General features: G+C 39.5%; 1 protein-coding gene across 1 annotated transcript; it reads right to left on the reverse strand.

Moving 5' to 3' along the window:
* Nucleotides 1-325: 325 nt before the first annotated feature.
* Nucleotides 326-16791, reverse strand: LOC142311033 (pulmonary surfactant-associated protein A-like). Its single transcript, XM_075349027.1, has 5 exons — nucleotides 16753-16791; nucleotides 8034-8212; nucleotides 3834-3953; nucleotides 1278-1355; nucleotides 326-702 (listed from the first exon to the last, which is right to left on the reverse strand). The coding sequence occupies exons 2-5, from the start codon at nucleotides 8197-8199 to the stop codon at nucleotides 326-328; spliced, it is 741 nt and encodes a 246-aa protein (XP_075205142.1). The 5' UTR covers nucleotides 8200-8212; nucleotides 16753-16791.
* Nucleotides 16792-22060: the final 5269 nt, after the last annotated feature.

Here is a 22060-nt window from a genome sequence, read left to right on the forward strand (position 1 = left end):
AAAACTCCAAAGCTGCTTAGCTCTGTACTAAGAAGTCACTCAGCCTCCACCTACATAATACATAAGTTTAATATAAGGGATCACTAGATACATACAGGATTAGTTGCTATGGACATATTGATTATGCTATTCAGAATTTCTGAAATATTTTCCCCATATAAGATAATCAAAGCCTTTGAATGTAATGTATTAAACTTTTACATTTTTTCTGTTTTACTATTAATACCATGATATAAGCTCATATTTGTTCATTTGAAGAGATTGACACCTGTAGGTTTGATTTGGCAACAGTTTTATTTTTATACAACAATTATATTTTTTAGGCTTAAAACTCACAAACAGTAAGCCGATTTTGGTTACAAGCCTTGTCATTCCATGTGCCATCTGTGAACATTTCTACACAATTTTCTTTCCCTTTCCCACTAGGCTCATTTTTCCTCCAGTTCGTGTAGTTCACATGCTGTCCACCCAAGTCCTGGAAGTCTCCCGGTGTTTCCCCTTCAATGATTCCTAAGTAGGCATATCTGTTGTGCAGCTTTAGGATTGTTAGGATTGCGCTGTTTTCCGCTGCATTCATAGGTGTAGCAATACTACCACCAACATTTTCGCATGTGGCTTTGGAAGTTTTAAAATCTACTTCTTTGCCGTTTGTTGCCAAAATTTTATCTTCCACATGCTGAATTTTTCCATCTAAGAATAAAACTAAAAAAAAATGACAAGTAACAAGATTAATAACTTAATTTATATAAAATAGCTGAGTTTTTTTCCTATGTATAGTAGATCAACACACTAGAATAATGCGGAACATGTTTAAGTCAGAACTAGAGTTAACATGTCTGTATTGGATTCAGGAGCTGACCTCCCTTCACATGCTGATTGCTGCTGTTAACCATTCAGATGCTGATGTCAACCATTTAGATGCTGCCGACAACTGTTCAGATATCATTGGCATTTTCAATTGGAAAAATAAATAGACAGATGTACCTTTGGCTATACTCTTAGCCACTGTTGTCCTACTGCTCTCTATACAAGTGAGCTGCAGCACAATAATATTTAAGTGACAAAGAGCATTAATGTTCAGGATAGATCTGTTATAGGGACTTAACACTGATGATTAATATGGGTGCTCACTAATCTCAGAAACTTTCCATTTTGTCCTGTTTTGTTGGGGAAATCCATTTAAAATGAAATGTATTACATTTTCATTCTAATTGTATCTGTCTATACAATCCTCAATTTATTTTCATCTCTCTGTCTGAATATATATATATACCTACCTCCTTCAAGTTTCTTTATGCGCTTGTTCATATGAACTAACTGATGCTGTAGCTCATCATCTTGTGATGCAGGGATACCTTAAGAATAGAATAATAAGAATGAAATATAAATTGTTAAATGTTAATCTCATGTATATTAGAATTTCAGGAAGATTTATAGATCACTTGGTATATTTACTCAGATAATTTGCAATGTTCTGCATCATTGACTATATAGACATTATGTGTGCCACCATATTGTCCCTCTATATAACAGCATACCCATAATAGGGATTTTAAAATTTGAATTGCATTGTAAAAATTGGATGTTTTCCCCTTTATGAAACTAGTTTACATTGCTTGGTGGAAACAAAAATTTAATTTTCTAATATGTAGATCATGCTCTATAATGATACACAACAAGTACAAGGCTATAGAAAACCAGAAAACCAAGATATTATTAAGGTACACCACCATACAAGAATGTAACTGTCTGGACTGCTTCTTCCAATTCCCATTCCTTCAGCTCCCTCGCAGCACATAGCTATAGATTTTATTATGGATCTACAGGTGTCTGTTGGGTGCTCTGACATTTAGCAGGTGGTTGACCGCTTCTCAGAGATGGCTCACTTTGTCCCACTGCTTGGTCTTTCATCAGCTCCCATGCTTGCTAAAGAGATCATCCAGCATATCTTCTGTCTCAATAGGTTCCCTCTTCCCATTGTCTCTGATATGGGTATTCAGTTCACATTCAGATTCTGGAGAGTCACTTGTAAACTTCTGAATGTGTCTTTGGATTTGTCTTCCGCATACTATCCACAGTCTAATGGCCAGGTAGAGCAGGTCAACCAAATTCTAACAACTTTTCTGCACCATTTCACAAATGCGCACCACTACAATTGGGCCAATCTGTTGCCTTGGGTGGAAATCTTGTACAATAATCATGTAAGTGATTCTTCAGTAAAGTTTCCTTTCTTCATTGTCTATGGTCAACAAGCAAACATTCCTCATCCTGTCTCAACCATTTATGATATTCAGGCAGCTGACAGTCTCACTAGGAATTGTTCTAAAATCTGGGAGCACACTAAAACCGAAATTAAGAAATCTTCCACACAGATGAAGAAACAAGCTGACAGAATTCCTGCATTTCCATCCTGGGGATAAGGTATGGTACTCTTAGAAATATATTTGACTCAAGGTTCCATCCTATAAGTTGGGTTCATTACTTGGTCCATTCAAAGTCATCAGGTGGATCAATGCTGTGTCCAACAAGTTAAAGCTTCTTGCCTCTTTAAATGAGCCCAAAGTCTGCCAATTGTTTCTTCTCAAGCCAGTCATCATAAGTCATTTCTTGAAAGATCCTTGTTCTACACCTGTGCCTATCTCCTCAGAAGATGTCTTTGAAGAAGAGAATATCTTGGCTATGAAGGAAGTAAAATCCCTATTTCTGATTGACTGGAAAGGATTTTGTCCCAAAGAGAGGTCATGGTAACCTAAGGAGACTATTCATGCCCCCCTTCTTCTAAAGAAATTCTTTCTTGGGCCTGGTGAGGAGGGGGCATAAGGATAGGAGTTACCATAACCTCAGCATTTGCCTTGTCCCGCCTCCTCGTCTCGGCAGGGACACCAGCGTACTCATCACCACAGCTTTTTTTTTCCCCACTCTCCAAGCTCCAGAGATTGAACATATCTCACAGGTCCTCTGGTAGCATTCTTATGGCACACACGTGCGCCCTCCCCACCTTTCAGGCACTCTAAAGTGTTCCCAGCCTATGGCTGGAAGTGATTTGTTATTTAAGGTGGAACCTTGCCCTCATGGCGATTGTAACTCTAGCTTTGCTCCTGTGATACCAGTCTTTGTGCTTGGTAATCCAGTTGTTGGTGAACTGTTGTATGCTATTTGGTGTGCAGTGGAAATATCCTTGTTCTTTGTTTATTTCCTCCATGTACTTTATTTCTCCCTGAGCACATATTGTCTTTATCTCTGTGTATGCTTGCAGTTATTTTGAGTCTATGTTTTCCCATGTCTGTCAGTATTTGTGGGATTCATTACTCCTGTTCCAGCCATCCCTGGGTCTGGTAGAGAGGGAGTGTTAGACCAGGGCTATTCAGGAGTCAGGGCTAAGCTGGCAGTACAGACTTCACAACTATCTGGCATACCTCTGGAATAAGAGATAGCTTAGGTTCTATAGTCTGAGGGCCAGTCTAGGTGCGCTTACTCCTAATTACCGTATCACACCCTGTGCCAGTCCCTGACCTTTGCATCAGCTGCTGCAGTACCTGGGACTGCCCTGAAGTTGTACTTTGTTTCTACCCGAAGCCCAGTTCATTGTCACTATCAGAGCCTCTGGTGAAAACCTGCCACACACATAGTCAAGTCTCTTCAGAATAAGCCTGGTCCTTGGTGCAGTGGGTGTACACCTGCTAACAATGAGTCTGAGGATAAGTTAAAGATAACAAAGGAATAAAACAAAAAAAATCAATATTCTTTGAATTTAAAAAAAAAGTTTAAAAATAGCGTTTCAAACTTATATAAAATAAAATAAATTGAAGTACAAGTTTCACATATTATTTTACCCGGAAGTCCGATGTCACCCTTCATGCCTTGTATTCCTTGTACACCTGGTGCTCCTGGTGCTCCTGTAAGTCCATCTCTTCCTGGTGGCCCTGTGCTTCCACCTGGTGGACCCATTGGTCCTGCAGTGCAAAATACATTTTATTAATTTCCTTTTGAACAGCAACCAAACACCTCTTATGATTTTCAAAGGCTCTGCTATGTATTTACACGGCTCGTAAAAATATATTATAGTTGCTGGAAGTTACATTTAATATGTCTGTTCTATTCAATGTTTATTCAATGTTATAAAATCCAATATCTTCAATCAGAAATGTCTGAAATCAGAACTCTGTCATAGATGTTATAACAGACAAGCAATTGAATTTTTTTCTTAAATGAAAAATATCATTAAAACATAGATTGCAGGTTGCTTCAAAAAAAATGTGTACACACTTTGAGTTTGAATTATCATAGAAAACCTATTCTCCATTCCACAAGGTTAAATTTCTGGGAGAAAGTAAAGTTATATTTCTCCAACAAGTGGCAGCAAAACTGTTGCTCTAGCTACTCAACCCAGTTAATGGCAAGGTAGTAACTTCAACATGGTGGACGTATTTTTGAGCTTTGAAGCACGGAAGCAGGTAATCAAGTAGTACTGGAGGTTTGAGAATGTTAATACGGTTCAAATATAGTGGAGAAGGGAGTATGATAAAGAACCACCTTCAAGGTTAACAATTACAAGTCTATGAGACAAGTTTGAAGTTCATGGAACAGTGTGTGATGTGCATAAAGACTGATCAGGGCGACCTCGTACAGGTACTGTACAAGTGATGAATCCTTAACTGCGGTCTTGGACCTGTTTCAGCGATCACCTCAAAAATCTTTAAGGCAAGGGGCACATGAGAGTAACATAAGTGCTAGCAGTGTGCTATGCATTCTGAAGAAAGGCAAGATTCATGTGTACATTCCAAGGGTGGTGCAACAATTTAGTGTCGACGATCCAGATTGAAGGTTGGAATTTTGTGAATGGATTCAGGAAATGGTGATACATGAATCGAGATTTATGGGTAGCATAATTTGGTTGGATGAAGCCCCATTCAAACTTAATGGAACATTCAATAGGCACAATTGTGTTTACTTGGCTGAAGATAATCCTCACATAACAATTGAAAAGCTGCAAATTTGCCATGTGTAAATGTGTGGTGTGGTTTGTCAAGGGGACTCATTGGACCATTCCAATTTCAAGGTACTGAAACTGGAGAAAATTACCTAACCATTCTTGCTGATTCCTTATTCCCTGCCATTCGTGCATTATACGGTGCACAAACGTAAACCACACAACCTGGACATTCTTTCGAATGAGATTCAAGTATCGTGTAGAGAAATCTCATTGGACACTTTGATATGATGTACGGAATCAGCGGTGTCTCGAACTCAGAAATATGATGATGCTGAAGGCCACCATTTTGAAGATTTTTAATATTTTCATCAAAAAGTACATGTATGTTATTTACATTTTATATTTCCAGAAATGTAATCTTTAAGAACGGGAAATACATTTTCCATACATATATATATATATATAGATATATATATATATACATATATATATATATATATATATCTATATATATACATATACATTTTCTATACATTTTTTAAGCACTATATGTATATATATATATATATATATATATATATATATATATATATATGTATATATATATATATATATATATATATATAGACCTGGTTACATGGACATTAAGGTAAGCTTTCACGAGGTGTAACATGAAAAGCAGCATACTATACAAGCTCAGTAGTAATACAATATCCTGTGACACTACAGTATAATCTAATATTAAGCTCAAATATCCAGAAAACCTCTTTTCTAATAAGCAATGTTGCCTCTCTGCCTCCTCCAGAATTTAGAAATGTTCAGTACCATAGTGGATGAATGAATTAATGTTACCTCAATAAATATTTGTAAATTACCTGTCAGGCTAAGGAGGTTTCTCTCTTACATTGCTGGCATACAAGATAACTTTCTATTAGTTCATACAAGAGATATGAGTAAAAGAAGTCTTCCCAACACAATTTTTTTGTAAACTTTTCCAAGCATGCATATATTAAAATTTAGTTGTAATAAACTACTTAGTGATTGATATTGTCCCTGGTTTTCAGCACTGCACTGATTATCTTGAATCCTGAAACTTCAGCTCACACTAACTGGAACACACAGGTTAAAGTTTGAAATGGAAGTTGACTTCATACTTTTACTATTGAAGAGTGGATTAGGCAAAATTTCAATAAGCCTGTTCGTATGACATCTTGCCATGGACCTTTGTGGGTGCATGAGCAGAACCCTCCTGGGCCTACCAAACCTGGAAGCCCTGGTTGAGCCTAAGATGCCTAGGGATTTCAGCATGGCCAACTGTGATCTGAAGATATGACAAGGACCGGACAAGTAGCAGGGAAGAGCAGAGTCGCTGGAGTAGTGAGCTGTAAGGGGACTATAAATATTGTTTTTATTTTTTAACATTTTGATGACCTTATATGGTTTGTTAGCCACCATTTTGCTGAAACCACTCAGAAACTAAATACAAAAATCCACATTTTGACAAACGCAGATTTTTTTTTAAAATACAAGTAGATCCACTTGAATTTATTCACTCATTTCTAAATGTGGAGCTTCAAGCTACTATTGCTATTGAGTTTGCATACATTGCTAACCCCTTCAGCCCCGGAGCACTTTCCGTTTTTGCGTTTTTGTTTTTTGCTCCCCTTCTTCCGAGAGCCGTAACTTTTTTATTTTTCCGTCAATCTTGCCATATGAGGGCTTGTCTTTTGCGGGATAAGTTGTACTTTTAAATGAAGCCATACGTTTTACCATATAGTGTACTGGAAAACAGCAAAAAAATTCCAAATGCGGAAAAATTGCAAAAAAAGTGTGATGGCACAATAGTTTTGGGGATGTTTTATTCATGGTGTTCACTATATGGTAAAACTGATGTGTGGGTATGATGCCTGAGGTCGGTGTGAGTTTGTAGACACCAAATATGTATAGATTTACTTGTATCTAAGGGGTTAAAAAAAATTCACAAGTTTGTCCAATAAAAGTGGCGCACGTTTTGTGCCATTTTCCAAAACACGTAGCGTTCTTAGTTTTTGGGATCTATGGCTCAGTGATGGCTTATTTTTTGCGTCTCGAGCTGACGTTTCTAATGGTACCATTTTTGCGCAGATGCTACGTTTTGATCGCCTGTTATTGCATTTTGCGTAAAACTTGCGGCGACTAAAAAAACGTAATTTTGCCGTTTGGAATTTTTTTGCCACTACGCCGTTTACCAATCAGATTAATTGATTTTATATTTTGATAGATCGGGCATTTCTGAACGCGGCGATACCAAATATGTGTATGTTTATTTATTTTTTAACCCTTTAATTTTCAATGGGGGGGAAGGGGGGTGATTTGAACTTTTAGGTTTTATGTTTATTTTTTATAACTTTTTTTTTTACTTTTTTTTTATTTTACTAGTCCCCCTAGGGGGCTATAGTGATGAGCAATCCGATCGCTCTTATCTATCTGCTGATCACAGCTATACAGCTGTAAACAGCAGATACAGTCACTTTCTGTTTCCCTCTGCTCCGTGCCGAGGGAAAACGAAAGTGAAACATCATAGCTGCAGGCGTCATCACATGACCCTGTGCTACAATGGCAACCACCGATAGTCACGTGATCACGCACGTGACTTCCGGTGGGGGCGGCGGTAAGTAAAAAACATGGCCGCGCGCATATAGATCTTGCTGCCAGACTTTGGCAGCAAGATTTAAGGGGTTAATGGCCGCGGGTGGAAGCGATTCCACCCGCGGCTAGCAGGCACACATGTCAGCTGTTGAAAACAGCTGATATGTGTGCCGACCGCCGCCTGCCCGAGGCAGGGGACGGGGCTTAACGGGACACGCTCCACGACGGATATATCCGTCCATGGTCGTGAAGGGGTTAAAGTGATTTCTCGTCTACACATAAACCCATGTGTGATCCGGCAAGTTAGAGTTGAAAATTCACATCTCAGAAGAGGACTGGAGTGATGCTAAGGTCAAGGAAGACTGTCATCGGTAAGTACTTTAATACAACTAAATCATACTGCATACATATTTAGAAAAGTTAGGGAGCATACTGTAAAAAAATAAAATATATATATATGAAATGTTCTTACCAGGTACACCTGTATCTCCTTTCATGCCATCCCTGCCATCTCTTCCGGGAACACCATTCTGTCCTGGTGTGCCTGGAATCCCAGGTGCTGCTGCACATTTATCCAAAGACTGAGCATGACATGTCACTAGTATTACTGTGACAAATATTGACAGCTGGAAATACATTTTTCTGGGCTATCTGCAATGAAAGTGAATGTCACCTTATATAAATTATATTTCACTCATTTAAAAATAAACCTAAGACTAGTTTCATGGCACATACCAGGAATTTGCAAACATGCTTAAAACCTCTCAATTTACACTATATACTGAAAAACTATGGTATTGCAGTATACAATATAAGTGATCAGGTTATCACAGCTTCTCTAAGTGAACTAAAAATAAAAAATATAGTTTTAAAAATATTTAAAATTTAAAACCACCTTCAATTTTCCCCATTAAAAATAAAAAAATTATAAAAAAAACAGTTTATGGCCATGTTTTTAAAAGTTCCGTTTATCAAAATATAAAAATAATTAACCCATGTGGCAAAAGCCATAAAGAGATAAAAATGTAAATGCCAAAACTGAGTTTTTTTCAGTCACCACAGCTCCCTAAAAATGCAATAAAACATGACCAAAATATCATATGGTAAGGTCCAAAATTATTTGGACAGTTACCCAATGTTCATGATTTCGGCTCTGCATGCACATATGTTTTGGTCAAAATGAAACAATTTAGGTGCAATTGAGGTATAGACTTTCAGATTTAATGAAAGAGGTTGAACAAAAAAAATCCTGTGAAATATTTAGGAAATACAACATTTTTTCTACAAGGCCTGTACCCTGTGTTGGACCCTCTGTAATAGCTCTCATGAAATCTGTATCCTAATTTTATATATATATATATATATATATATATATATACATATATACAGTGTGTCCACCCATATCTTGTCCACCGCCATTAACTTGAGAGCGGTGGCAGCTATAGGCATAGAAGTGGTGTCTAGGTATAGTAAAGTAGCCATGCGCTACGCAATGAAACCACCTATAGTGCCACCTGGTGGAAAACAACGGAGTTAGCATTTTTATCTCAAATACAGAACGAGATAGAGAAAAAAGTGAATTAAAAAATTGTAGGACATCATCAATTCAATACGAATCGACACCTTGCATACAGAAATGCTATGATATGAAACTAATGACCCCCTCAAAACATTGAATGCTGGTCACGCATATAGCGCTCATTTAACTTTAATGCTCAAAGTCTCCAGTGTCAGCTGCAATGCACATCTGGACTCTGGACAGCATATAGTGTCTTGCTGCACGTTGTGCAATATGGTAGGTTACATGTTTGCACAAGCATCTGCTGTAATACATCGTCGTAGGTCCTGCAATGTTGGTGGGGGGGTCGCATACACCTGCTGTTTGATGTGACCTCACAGAAAGAAGTCCAATGGGGTCAGGTCAGGTGAGTGTGGAGGCCACTCCACGCAGCCACCATACCCAATGACTTGTAGGAAGGTCTCCATGAGGTATCGCTTCACGTCTGCAGCCTTGTGAGTTTTACACATTCTAATCATAGCATTTCTGTATGCAAGGTGTTGATTCATATTGAATTGATGATGCCCTACAACTTAGTAATTCACTCTTTTTCTCTATCCCGTTCCGTTTTTGAGACAAAAATGCTAACTCCGTTGTTTTCCACCAGGTGGTGTTATAGGTGGTTTTGGTTAATGGCGGTGGACAGGATATGGGTGGACACACTATATATATATATATATATATATATATATATATATATATATATATACGTATATTTATATATATGTACATATATATATAAAGTTCAGATATATATACATATATATATATTAGACTAAGATAATGAAGCACCTATTCCTGGTGTTTTTTTGCCACTTGGGTGAATGTTGTAAAGGTTTTTTTTATAACCTTGGAACGGATTCTGCGAACACCCATCGCTGTTGTCTTCTGTTGATGTCCAGACCTTTTTAAGTTCTCAAGCTCACCAATGCACTCTTCTTTTTGTGAAATGTACCAAACTATTGATTTGGCCACTCTTAACATTTCTGATATCTCTCTGATAGAGTTCTTCTTTTTTCAGGCTAATGATGGTCTATTTCTCTTCCATTGAGACTTCCTTTGACCCCATATTGTGGGTTCACAGAAACAGCTTTTAAACCCAAATGCAACACTTGGAATCAGTTCCAGACCTTTTACCTGCTTATTTGATGATAAATTAATGAGGAAATAGTCCATGTAGTTATTAAAAAGCTTTAGAAATAAATGATCAAATTACTTTTGCTCCCTTGAAAAAAGAGGCAGATAGATATTAACCCCTTCACGACCGCGGGCAGTAAAGTTACGTCCTATTTTAACGTGACTTAACGACCAGGGACGTAACTTTACTGCCTAAAGTTCATTTGATTGCCGTGGCCATAGCAACGGCTTTCAAATGATGTCCCCTGCTGTTTCTTACAGCAGGGGACCTTTGCTTGACCCCAGGGGGGGGGTGGCATCGCCACCCCCATCCACGATCGATGTGATTGGCTGTTCAAATCTGAACCGCCAACCACATCGTTCGCACTAATTTCGGCAAAAATAATGCCAGAATTAGTGTGATACTGTGAGATCCTGCTATGATCTATTGTAGCAGCTACAGCAGATCATAAATGGATCTCAAACATGTCGCCCCACAGCCCCTGCAGCACTCATTGGAGCGATCGTGCTATGACGTGAAATTGCTCCAATCAGTGTGCAGTGGGGCGGTCTGATCTGCAGGTGGCCGCCCTCCCCAGGCCTGTGCTGGTCTGGGGACCCTCCCCCAGCATGTCTGCAGCATGCACTGGCTGGTACTTTTGGTACCACGCCACCGCTGCTGCTGACGCCGCCGCCTCTGATGTCACCGCTCTTGCTCCAATGGTAAGTATTCCGCTCCCTGCTCGCTCCCGCGATAGCTCCTGCGCGCTCCCATGAAGGCCCCTGCGTGTTCTCGTGATGGCCCCTGCCCGTGCCCCCCCCGATCTGCCCCCCCTCACCCCGATCTGCCCCCCCGGAATCCCGATCTGCTCCCCACGCGATCTACCTGCCTCCTCTGTCATCTCTATTCTGCTTCCTAAGTTCCTTCCTTCTGTCTTTGCTTCTCCGCCCCCTCTGCTCTCCCCCTCTGCCCCCCTCCCCCTTTCCCCCCCCTCGACGTCCTCTTACCTGCCTTGACCGGGTCCTCCGAGGTCTTCACTGGCCCGATCACATCTGCCTCCATCGCTGGGTCCTTCCTGTTCCTGGGTCTGCTGCTGATCTGCCCAACGTCCTGCCTGCTGCTCGTGTAAAGCTGTCCATCTCACTGCCTTCTTGTTCCTCTGCAGTTCCTCTGGTCAGTGATCCTCTTGATACTGTGAGTATAACTTATTTTTTTCTTGTATCTTGTCCATTTTTACACCTCATCCGTCCCTGCGTCCCGCCAAGCGCTGATCAGGGATGCAGATAACGGATCTGCATCCGTGGTCAGTTTTCAGCGGGACTTTTTTCTTCCCATATCCCCGACGCTCCTTCTATCTCATTTGTCCATGCATCCCGCCGAGCGCTGATCAGGGATGCACATAACGTATCTGCATCCGTGGTCAGTTTTCGGCGGGACTATTTTACGTATTCGTGACGCTTTTTGTATCGCATCTGTCCATGCGTCCCGCCAAGCGCTGATCAGGGATGCACATAACGGATCGGCATCCCTGCTCAATTTTTGGCGTGACTTTTTTCCGTATTTGCGACGCTTTTTGTATCACATCCGTCCGTGCGCCCCGCCGAGCGCTGATCAGGGATGCACATAACGGATCGGCATCCCTGCTCAATTTTTGGCGTGACTTTTTTCCGTATTCACGACGCTTTTTGTACCACATCCGCCCGTGCGTCCCGCCGAGCGCTGATCAGGGATGCACATAACGGATCGGCATCCCTGCTCAATTTTTGGTGTGACTTTTTTCCGTATCCCCAACGCTTTTTGTATCTCATCCGACCGTGCGTCCTGTAGCGGCCAATCAGTGCACCGCGTCTGTGCGTTTGAAAAGTCAAAAGGCGTTCCTTCTCTTCTGAGCCCTGCCATGCACCCAAACAATTACTCTCCACCACATATGAGGTATCTGCGTACTCAGGAAAAATTGCACAATACGTTTTATGGTGCAGTTTTTTCTGATACCGTTGTAAAAAAAAAAGGTACCTGGTTGATGCAAAAATTTTGTGGTTAAAAAAAAAAAAATAATTTTCACGGTTCAACGTTATCAACTTCTGTGGAGCCCCTGGGGGTACAAGGGGCTCACCAAATATCTAGTTAAATTCCTTGAGGGGTCTAGTTCCAAAATGGGGTTATTTGTGGGGGCGCTCCACTGTTTAGGCACCATAGGGGGTCTCCAAACGTGACATGGCGTCCGCTAATGATTCCAACCAATTTTGCTGTCAAATGGCGTTCCTTCTCTTCTGAGCCCCGCCATGCACCCAAACAATTACTTTCCACCACATATGAGGTATTTCCGTACTCAGGAGAAATTGCACAATACGTTTTATGATGCATTTTTTCCTGATACACTTGTGGAAAAAAAAGCTACCTGGTTCAAGTGACAGTTTTGTGGTGAAAAAAAAAAATTGTATTCATGGCTCAACATTATCAACTTCTGTGGAGCCCCTTGGAGCTCGCTAAACATCTAGATAAACTCCTTGAGGGGTCTAGTTTCCAAAATGGGGTCACTTGTGGGGGAGCTCCACTGTTTAGGCACCATAGGGGGTCTCCAAACGTGACATGGAGTCCACTAATGATTCCAACCAATTTTGCTGTCAAATGGCGCTCCTTCTCTTCTGAGCCCCTCCATGCACCCAAACAATTACTTTCTACCACATATGAGGTATCTGCGTACTCAGGAGAAAATGCACAATACATTTTATGGTGCATTTTTTCCTGATACCCTTGTGAAAAAAAAAGCTACCTAGTTGAAGCAACCGTTTTGTGGTAAAAAAAAAAATTTCTTTTCACGGCTCAACATTATAAACTTCTGTGAAGCCCCCAGGTGTTCAAAGTGCTCACTAAACATCTAGAAAAATTATTTGAGGGCTCTAGTTTCCAAAATGGGGTCACTTGTGGGGGAGCTTCATTGTTTAGGCACCTCAGGGGGTCTTCAAACCCGACATGGCGTCCGCTAATGAGTGCAGCTAATTTTGCACTCAAAAATTCAAATGGCGCTCCTTGCCTTCCGAGCCTTGCCGTGTGTCCAAACATTTGATTTCCACCACATATGAGGTATCTGCGTACTCAGGAGAAAATGCACAATACATTTTATGGTGCATTTTTTCCTGATACCCTTGTGAAAAAAAAAACTACCTAGTTGAAGCAACCGTTTTGTGGTAAAAAAAAAAAAATTCTTTTCACGGCTCAACGTTATAAACTTCTGTGAAGCCCCCAGGTGTTCAAAGTGCTCACCAAACATCTAGAAAAATTATTTGAGGGCTCTAGTTTCCAAAATGGGGTCACTTGTGGGGGAGCTTCATTGTTTAAGCACCTCAGGGGGGTCTTCAAACCCGACATGGCGTCCGCTAATGAGTGCAGCTAATTTTGCACTCAAAAATTCAAATGGCGCTCCTTGCCTTCCGAGCCTTGCCGTGTGTCCAAACATTTGATTTCCACCACATATGAGGTATCTGCATACTCAGGAGAAAATGCACAATACATTTTATGGTGAATTTTTTCCTGATACCCTTGTGAAAAAAAAAGCTACCTAGTTGAAGCAACCGTTTTGTGGTAAAAACATTTTTTTTACTTTTCATGGCTCAACATTATAAACTTCTGTGAAGCCCCCAGGTGTTCAAAGTGCTCACCAAACATCTAGAAAAATTATTTGAGGGCTCTAGTTTCCAAAATGGGGTCACTTGTAGGGGAGCTCCATTGTTTAGGCACCTCAGGGGGTCTTCAAACCCGACATGGCGTCCGCTAATGAGTGCAGCTAATTTTGCGTTCAAAATTCAAATGGCGCTCCTTCCCTTCCGAGCTCTGCCGTGCGCCCAAACAATTGCTTTTTACCACATATGGGGTATCAGCGTACTCAGGAGAAAATGCACAATAAATTGTAGGGTGCACGTTCTCTTTTCTCCCTTGTAAAAATTAAAATTTTATGACTAAAGTAACCTTTTTGTGTTAAAAAGTAAAATTTTCATTTTTTTCCTTCCACATTGCTTTCTTTCCTGTGAAGCACCTAATGGGTTAATAAACTTCTTGGATGTGGTTTTGAGCAATGTGAGGGGTGCAGTTTTTAGAATGGGGTTACTTTTGGGTATTTTCTGTCACCTCGACCTCTCAAAGTCACTTCAAATGTGATGTGGTCCCTAAAAAAATTATTTTGTAAATTTTGTTGGAAAAATGAGAAATTGCTGATGACCTTTGACCCCTTCTAACTTCCTAACGAAAAAAAAATTTGATTCGAAAATTGCGCTGGTGTAAAGTAGACAAGTGGGAAAGTTTATTTAGTAACTAATTTGTGTGACATATTTCTCAGATTTATGGGCATAAATTTTCAAAGTTTGAAAAATGCGAAATTTTCAAAATTTTCGCAAAATTTCCTAAATTTTCACAAATAAACGAAAAAATTATCGGCCTAAATTTACCACTGACATGAAGTACAATATGTCACGAAAAAACAGTGTCAGAATCGCCAGGATCCGTTGAAGCGTTCCAGAGTTATAACCTGTCAAAGTGACACTGGTCATAATTGCAAAAAATGGCCCGGTCATTAGGGTGTTCTAGTGGCCGGGGGTGAAGGGGTTAAAGAACTGTAATTCCTAAACCTTTACTCCATTGTGGATGAGAATACCCTCAAATAAAAGATGAGAGTCTGCACTTTAAGCACATATTGATTATATAACTATCTTGAATATGTTTTGGTAAACAGCTGGAAAGCCAAAACTTGTGTCACTGTCTAAATATCAATAGGATAAGGCTCTGTTTCACCATAAATAATTGGTGCTCAGAAAACTTAGGACAATATAATGGAAGCAATTTCTGGAACACAAAGAGTGGTGAAAAATGATTTTTTTATTTGTTTTTCAGTGATTTCTGCAAAAAGTCATACCAATAACTCCTTGGGCCAACGTTTTGGCTCTTTTAGACAAAGCCTTTGTCAAGGCAAAGGATCTAGTACAACAAAGCAAATAAACAAAATTCTTAAAGGAGAAAATAATCATAAAAAAAATAAAAGGAAAACAATGTATATACAGCAAAAGCATGCATGAATTTCGCATATAAGCCATGTAGGTATATTAAGCAAAGTAGGAAAATTAAACAAAGGAATATGCACGCATGACGAGTAACATGTGATATAATAGGGAGAGCGGTCATGGTGTACACGTCCCATGATCATTTTTTTTCAAGTTAATCACTCTGCTTTAAGTCAGCCATGACCTGCTCTCCCTATTATATCACATGTTACCCGTCATGCGTGCATAGTCCTTTGTTTAATTTTCCTACTTTGTTTAATATTCTTATATGACTTGTATGCGAATTTCATGCATGCTCTTGCTGCATATACTTTGTTTTCCTTTTATTTTTTTATGATTATTTTCTCCTTTAATAGACTAATTTTGTTTATTTGCTTTGTTGTACTACATCTATTGCCTTGACAAAGGCCCTCCTAAAAGAGCCGAAACGTTGGCATAAGTAGTTATTGGTGTGACTTTTTGCAGAAATCACTGAAAAACAAATAACAAAATAATTTTTCACCACTGTCTAAATATATCTGGATCTAATTGTCTGCTGGAGATAGGTAAAAATTGCAAATTGGTATCAATAAAATTGTCAGCTTGCCATGCAAAAAACAAGCCCTCATATACTTCAATTGTTTGATAAATAAAAATGTTATTGTTTTTGGAAGATGGTGACACAAATCAATATTCTTTTTTACAAATTTTAGATTTTTTTCACTGCTGATGTAAGTTTGAAATGTTGCAATTATTGTCACTTTGAGAAACAGGTTTATAGGTTGTTTCTATCACACAATAAATGTTGTAAGAACAAAAAGCAAAGTGGAATTGCATTTCATCCTACTTGAATTTTTTACCCCCTGTTTTTCAGTACATTGTATAGTAAAAGGTTATAGGAAAAAAAAATCTTAGCTGCAATGGAAGGGATTCATCTAATGTATGTTTATCTTAGTGTAAAAATGTTTTATTTAACAATTATTTAATCATATATTTTTATTTTAGAATAAATGTAAAAATAAAAGAGCAGCATGTTAATAGCCAAATATTATGTTAAGCAAACTGCAAGAAAAGAATGGCACTCAGGTCTATAAGGGGAATTGGCAAACATTTTCTAATGGTTGCATTTACCAATTGCAGAAATGAACAAATACTTATTTAAAAATTGAAATTTGAATGAACAAAGAAATGGATAAATCATGCCGAAGAATTTGACTTTAAAGTTCATATTAATTCTAGAACAAAAGCTATTTTACACATTTAGCTAATTGTTTTATTTTACTATGTAGTGCGATTATTTTATTCATAGTTTGTATTATCTGTTTAATTTTTTTTTTAAAGTTTAAGATGAAAAAGAAACATTTTTGCGAAAAAATAATGTTACTAAATTAAAATGACTTATTGTAAAAGTAAAATACAACATTCAGTTAACCATATCACATATTTGGGTTTTTTTAGCTTACATGGAATAAAATAAATAGCATACCTTGATAAAATGGATGATGAATAAGAATATAGTTGCTGTCAACTTGAATGATGAAAGAGATGGCAATGACAGACCCCATTTTTATAGTGAACAAGGACCTCATTGTGGAGAAGTGGACACTTCATAGCTTTATCAGTTATCTCAGGGGTTCCACTCCATCACAAGAGTCTTATGCAATATTAATTCTCTCTACAGTTTTTTAAGAAGGGACAGCTAGTATGAATGGTATTCAGTAGCAAAATATTGCATTGTTTAAATACTCAATATTAAAGGAAATGAGGAACTCTCTTCACTGACAAATATTTTAGGCAATATTTCCATATTTAGTAACAAATTATTCACATCTCCTACATATTTGTAGATAATATATTTCTAATCTATGTATACAATTGCAATCAAAATTATTCAACCTCTACTGCAACAAAAATTACAAGCATGAACCACATCTGAAAACCTTTAGAAAATACCCCAGTGACCATTAATGACGCCCGGGGGCTAAGATCCATACATTCACTAATAAAATTGTGCAATGTTCCCCTTGTATTAAACATATAAAAGTATGGAGCCATAAATATCACCAAAATTATGAAAATCAGTACAAATTAACTCATTACAATACAATAGAAAGAGCATAGTGCAGGACTCGAAAAATAGCTCAGGTGCCTAAAGATTAAATATCAAAGTACATAGGGGGAGAGAATTAACTCCACTGGGTTGTATGCACAGACATTATTTAGCCAGCAGAGATAACATGATTCCTACTAACATAAAGTCATAAGACATGTATAGAATCGTCCAGTACACTCACCCATGATAACCAAGTTTATATATGACACCAGCAAACCCATACGCACATTTTGCGTGGGCTTCCTTGGGGGGGGTCTCTGGTGCTATATATCAACTTTTATAGGTTTAACAAAAATTACAAGTAGTCTCTACAAATTCAAAACATGTAATGACTATATAATTTCTGAATTTTTACATTTTACTTTTTGTATTACCCCTGCTTCCTTATAGATTGTAAGCTTGAGATCAGGGGCCTCACTTCTCTTGGTTTATGTTGAACTATGTGTTACTCTGTAAAGTCTTATCGTGTTTTTACAGGGTCACTCTAAACTGTAAAGTTCTACAGAATATATTGGTGCTACGGTGCTATAGAAAATATTATTAGTAGTAGTATTAGTAATCATTCAACCTCCTCATAACAAGAAGCTTTAGGGGTGGGTCGTTATGTCTTTCTGCTGTCATGATGTGTAGCCAGACACCAGTTTCTGGCAGCATTACTGATGAATCTTATCCCTTTCCTTATAGGCAATGTTTTTCAGTTCACAAATATTCTTTGGCTTGCATACTACATATACCTTCTTTGAATCCCACCCAAGGTGTAGGTGTCACGGGCGGAGGGGCCGTGTTCGCTACGCTTGGGTCCGGGGCTTTTGCTGCTGCTCGGTGGCTCGAGTGGTGGGTCGGACCTGGGGACTTGAGCAGCGCTCCTCGCCCACGAGTAAAAAGGGATGGTTTGTTTGGGGAGATAGTTTGTGACGCCACCCACGGGTCGTGGTGATAATGGGCACCACCTCTGCTGGTGACGGGAATCCCGGGAGCGATGGCAGGTAGCAGCTAGGATGTTGGTTCCCCCTCCGTGGGTAGGGGTTGGTGATCCCGGGGCCCGGTGGTGGAACGGGGAGGCTAGATGGCCGGGGTGCAGGGTTGCAGGGGCAGCGCGGCGTGGTGCCAGATGACACTGTTGTACTCACTCAGGCAGAAATTCACAGAGTCTCTGGTAAACTAGAAACTGCCGGAGTCCACAGCCTTCAGTACGGAGGGTGTTTAAGTCCCACACACGGAGCAGCAGCCCCTGTTCTTTCCCTGCAGCCAGGTGCCTCTTTCTCCACTCTTTCTCTTTCTTTCCTCCTCAGTCGGGAACCTGGAGTCCACTCCCCTGCAGTGATCCGGGATCTCTTTCGATACCGGCGGGCCACTACCCTGCCCCGGTCACTTCAAGTCCCTTCCTCACTAACAGCCTGTACTGGCCCTTTTGGAGCACGCTTCTGTAGCAGCCCGGGAGCTACAACTCCGGACTCCTCTCCTCTCCCTCTCCCCACACACTCTGCTCTCGCCCCTCCCCTCCTGCTCAGTTTAGCTCTTACACTGGGGGGGGGTGTCTGTCCTGCTGCACTGGTGTGGGATCAGGTTACCAAGGAGGAGAATGGCCTGCACTTTGCTGGATTTTTGCAGGCTCTGTGACACCCTGGTTTTGCCAGGGCGTCACATAGGCGAAAGTGACGGCCACTCCAAAATCTTCAGGATTTCTTCTAAAGCCAAGTTATAATTTCTGAAAAGATATTACCCCTGTGCCACTTGCATATCGGCAGTGGCGTACCGCCAATGGTGGCAGACCATGTGGCCATCATTGGGATAGTGAGTCAGGGGGTCCCAAGGCCAGCGTCGATATTGAAACCCCCTGCTCAGCATCACACTTTCAACTGTATCGGTATCGCAGATGCTAATACAGTTTATAGCAATGTTGAAAGTGGGAGTGATCCTTCATTTATTATTTTACCTTGGCGTCTGACATCTCAAATCTCAGTACGTAGGAAGTACTGTGGATAGAAGCGCAGAATAGGGTCTTACCAGATATGGTGACAGATAAAACTAGGTAATTTCACTCACCTATTAAGGATGTGCCAGTCACAACTACTAAATGCACATAAATATGTCAACAGCAGCAGCCCCGGAGTGTTGAGTCTCATGTAATGGGGGAGAGATCGAGTGTGTGCTGCACTATCACCAGAAAACCAGATGTTGATTATTTCATCTCTATATTCTTTTATTCAGGTTGACGCGTTTCAGAGAACTCTGTCTCTGTCATCAGGACATCAAAGGAAAATCAACAGACTGTTGAATTTAAAAAATTTAATTTTCTGTTAATGTACTTTCAGACAATACATGTTGTAAATCGTACTCCAGAAAATTCTGTTGTATGTTTTCAGGTGATAGCATGGCACACACCCAATCTCTCCCCCGTTACTTCGATATCTAATCTCAAAGCAGTGAGCGTGATGACAACACTACTTTGTATCCACAGTGCCAAGATGTGCAGAGCACACTAAAACAGTGGGGGAAAGCAGAGAGGTATTTATTTATTTATTTATTCATTAAAAAAAAAAAATCAGTAAGTACACTGGTGACCTACACTGTGTGCAGAATTATTAGGTAAGTTGTATTTTAGAGGATTTTTTTTATTATTGATCAACAACTATGTTCTCAATCAACTCAAAAGACTCATAAATATCAAAGCTTAATATTTTTGGAAGTTGGACTGGGTTTTTTTTTAGATTTGGCTATCTTAGGAGGATATCTGTTTGTGCAGGTAACTATTACTGTGCAGAAATATTAGGCAACTTAATAAAAACTAAATATATTCCCATCTCACTTGTTTATTTTCACCAGGTAAAGCAATATAACTGCACAAAATTTAGAAATAAACATTTCTGACATGCAAAAACAAAACTCAAAAAAATTAGTGACCAATATAGCCACCTTTCTTTATGATGACACTCAACAGCCTACCATCCATAGATTATATGAGTTACTTTATCTGTTTACGATCAACATTGTGTGCAGCAGCCACCACAGCCTCCCAAATACTGTTCCGAGAGGTGTACTGTTTTCCCTTCCTGTAGATCTTACATTTTATGAGTGACCAATGGTTCTCTATGGGGTTCAGATCAGGTGAACAAGGGGGCCATGTCATTATTTTTTCTTTTTTTAGACCTCTACTGGCCAGCCACGCTGTGGAGTAGTTGTATGCATGTGATTGAGCATTGTACTGCATGAAAATCATGTTTTTCTTGAACGATACTGACTTCTTCCTGTACCGCTGCTTGAAGAAGTTGTCTTCCAGAAACTGGTAGTAGGTCTGGGAGTTGAGCTTCACTCCATCCTCAACCCAAAAAGGTCTCACAAATTCATCTTTGATGACACCAGCCCATACCAGTACACCACCTCCATCTTGCTGGCGTCTCAGTCGGAGTTGAGCTCTCTGCCCTTTACTGATCCAGCCTCTGGCCCATCCATCTGGCCCATCAAGAGTCACTCTCATTTCATCAGTCCATAAAACCTTTGAAAAATCAGTCTTTAGATATTTCTTGGCCCAGTGTTGATGTTTTATCTCATATTTCTTGTTCAAAGGTGGTCATATTTCAGTCTTGCTTACTTGCCCATGTCCCTGAGTATGGCACACCTTGTGCTTTTTGGCTTTTTGATACTCCAGTAATGTTGCAGCTCTAAAATATGGCCAAACTGGTGGCAAATGGCATCTTGGCAGCTTCACGCTTGATTTTCCTCAATTCATGGGCAGTTATTTTGCACCTTTTTTGCCCAAAACGCTTTTTGCGACCCTGTTGGCTATTTGCCATGAAACGCTTGATTGTTCGGTGATCAAGCTTCAAACATTTGGCAATTTCAAGACTGCTGCATCCCCCTGCAAGACGTCTCACAATTTAATTTTTTTCAGAGCCCATCAAATCTCTCTTCTGACCCATTTTGCTAAAGGAAAGAAAGTTGCCTAATAATTAAGCACGCCTTATATAGGGTGTTGATGTCATTACATCACATCCTTCATTATTACAGAGATGGACATTACCTGATTTACTTAATTGGTAGTTGACTCTCAAGCCTATACAGCTTGAAGTAGGACAACATGTATAAAAATTATAATGTGATCAAAATACTCATTTGCCTAATAATTCCGCACACAGTGTATAGCCATAATTACATTTTTTGAACTTCTGATGTTCAGGCTCCATATCTCACCTTCCAGTACAGCTTCAAACTTGAATCCACCATGATTTTATAGACAATAATCTTGACTTCCTCAAATATAAAATTGATAGGCAACTATTTAGCATATGATTAGTTATGCAGATTCTTGTTATCTCACAACATTGCTACTGTTTTGCTTCTAAAAAAATTAAAATTTTAATTTTTATTGTTTTGTTAGTATTTTGTAAATCTACATTTGGCTTTCAAGCCGCACATGGGTTCCCTATTTTGTCCTTGTAATGATAAATATTTTTTACGTCCTTTAAAATAAAGCTTGCACAAGATTTTATATTATTCCGGAGGCTGGATTATCTTTTTTCTTCTATTGGCTTTCAACACTGCCTGAATCTGTCTGAGCATGCTCTTGATCAGATTCAAGTATGTCTAAACCTAAATCTGATCTCACTAAGATATGTACACAGCTTTTCCTCAAAATTACCAACAAGTGTTCAATTGGGCTGAGGTCTGGGGATTGTGGGGG

Source organism: Anomaloglossus baeobatrachus, chromosome 5, assembly GCF_048569485.1.
Source record: "Anomaloglossus baeobatrachus isolate aAnoBae1 chromosome 5, aAnoBae1.hap1, whole genome shotgun sequence".
NCBI lineage: Eukaryota > Metazoa > Chordata > Amphibia > Anura > Aromobatidae > Anomaloglossus > Anomaloglossus baeobatrachus.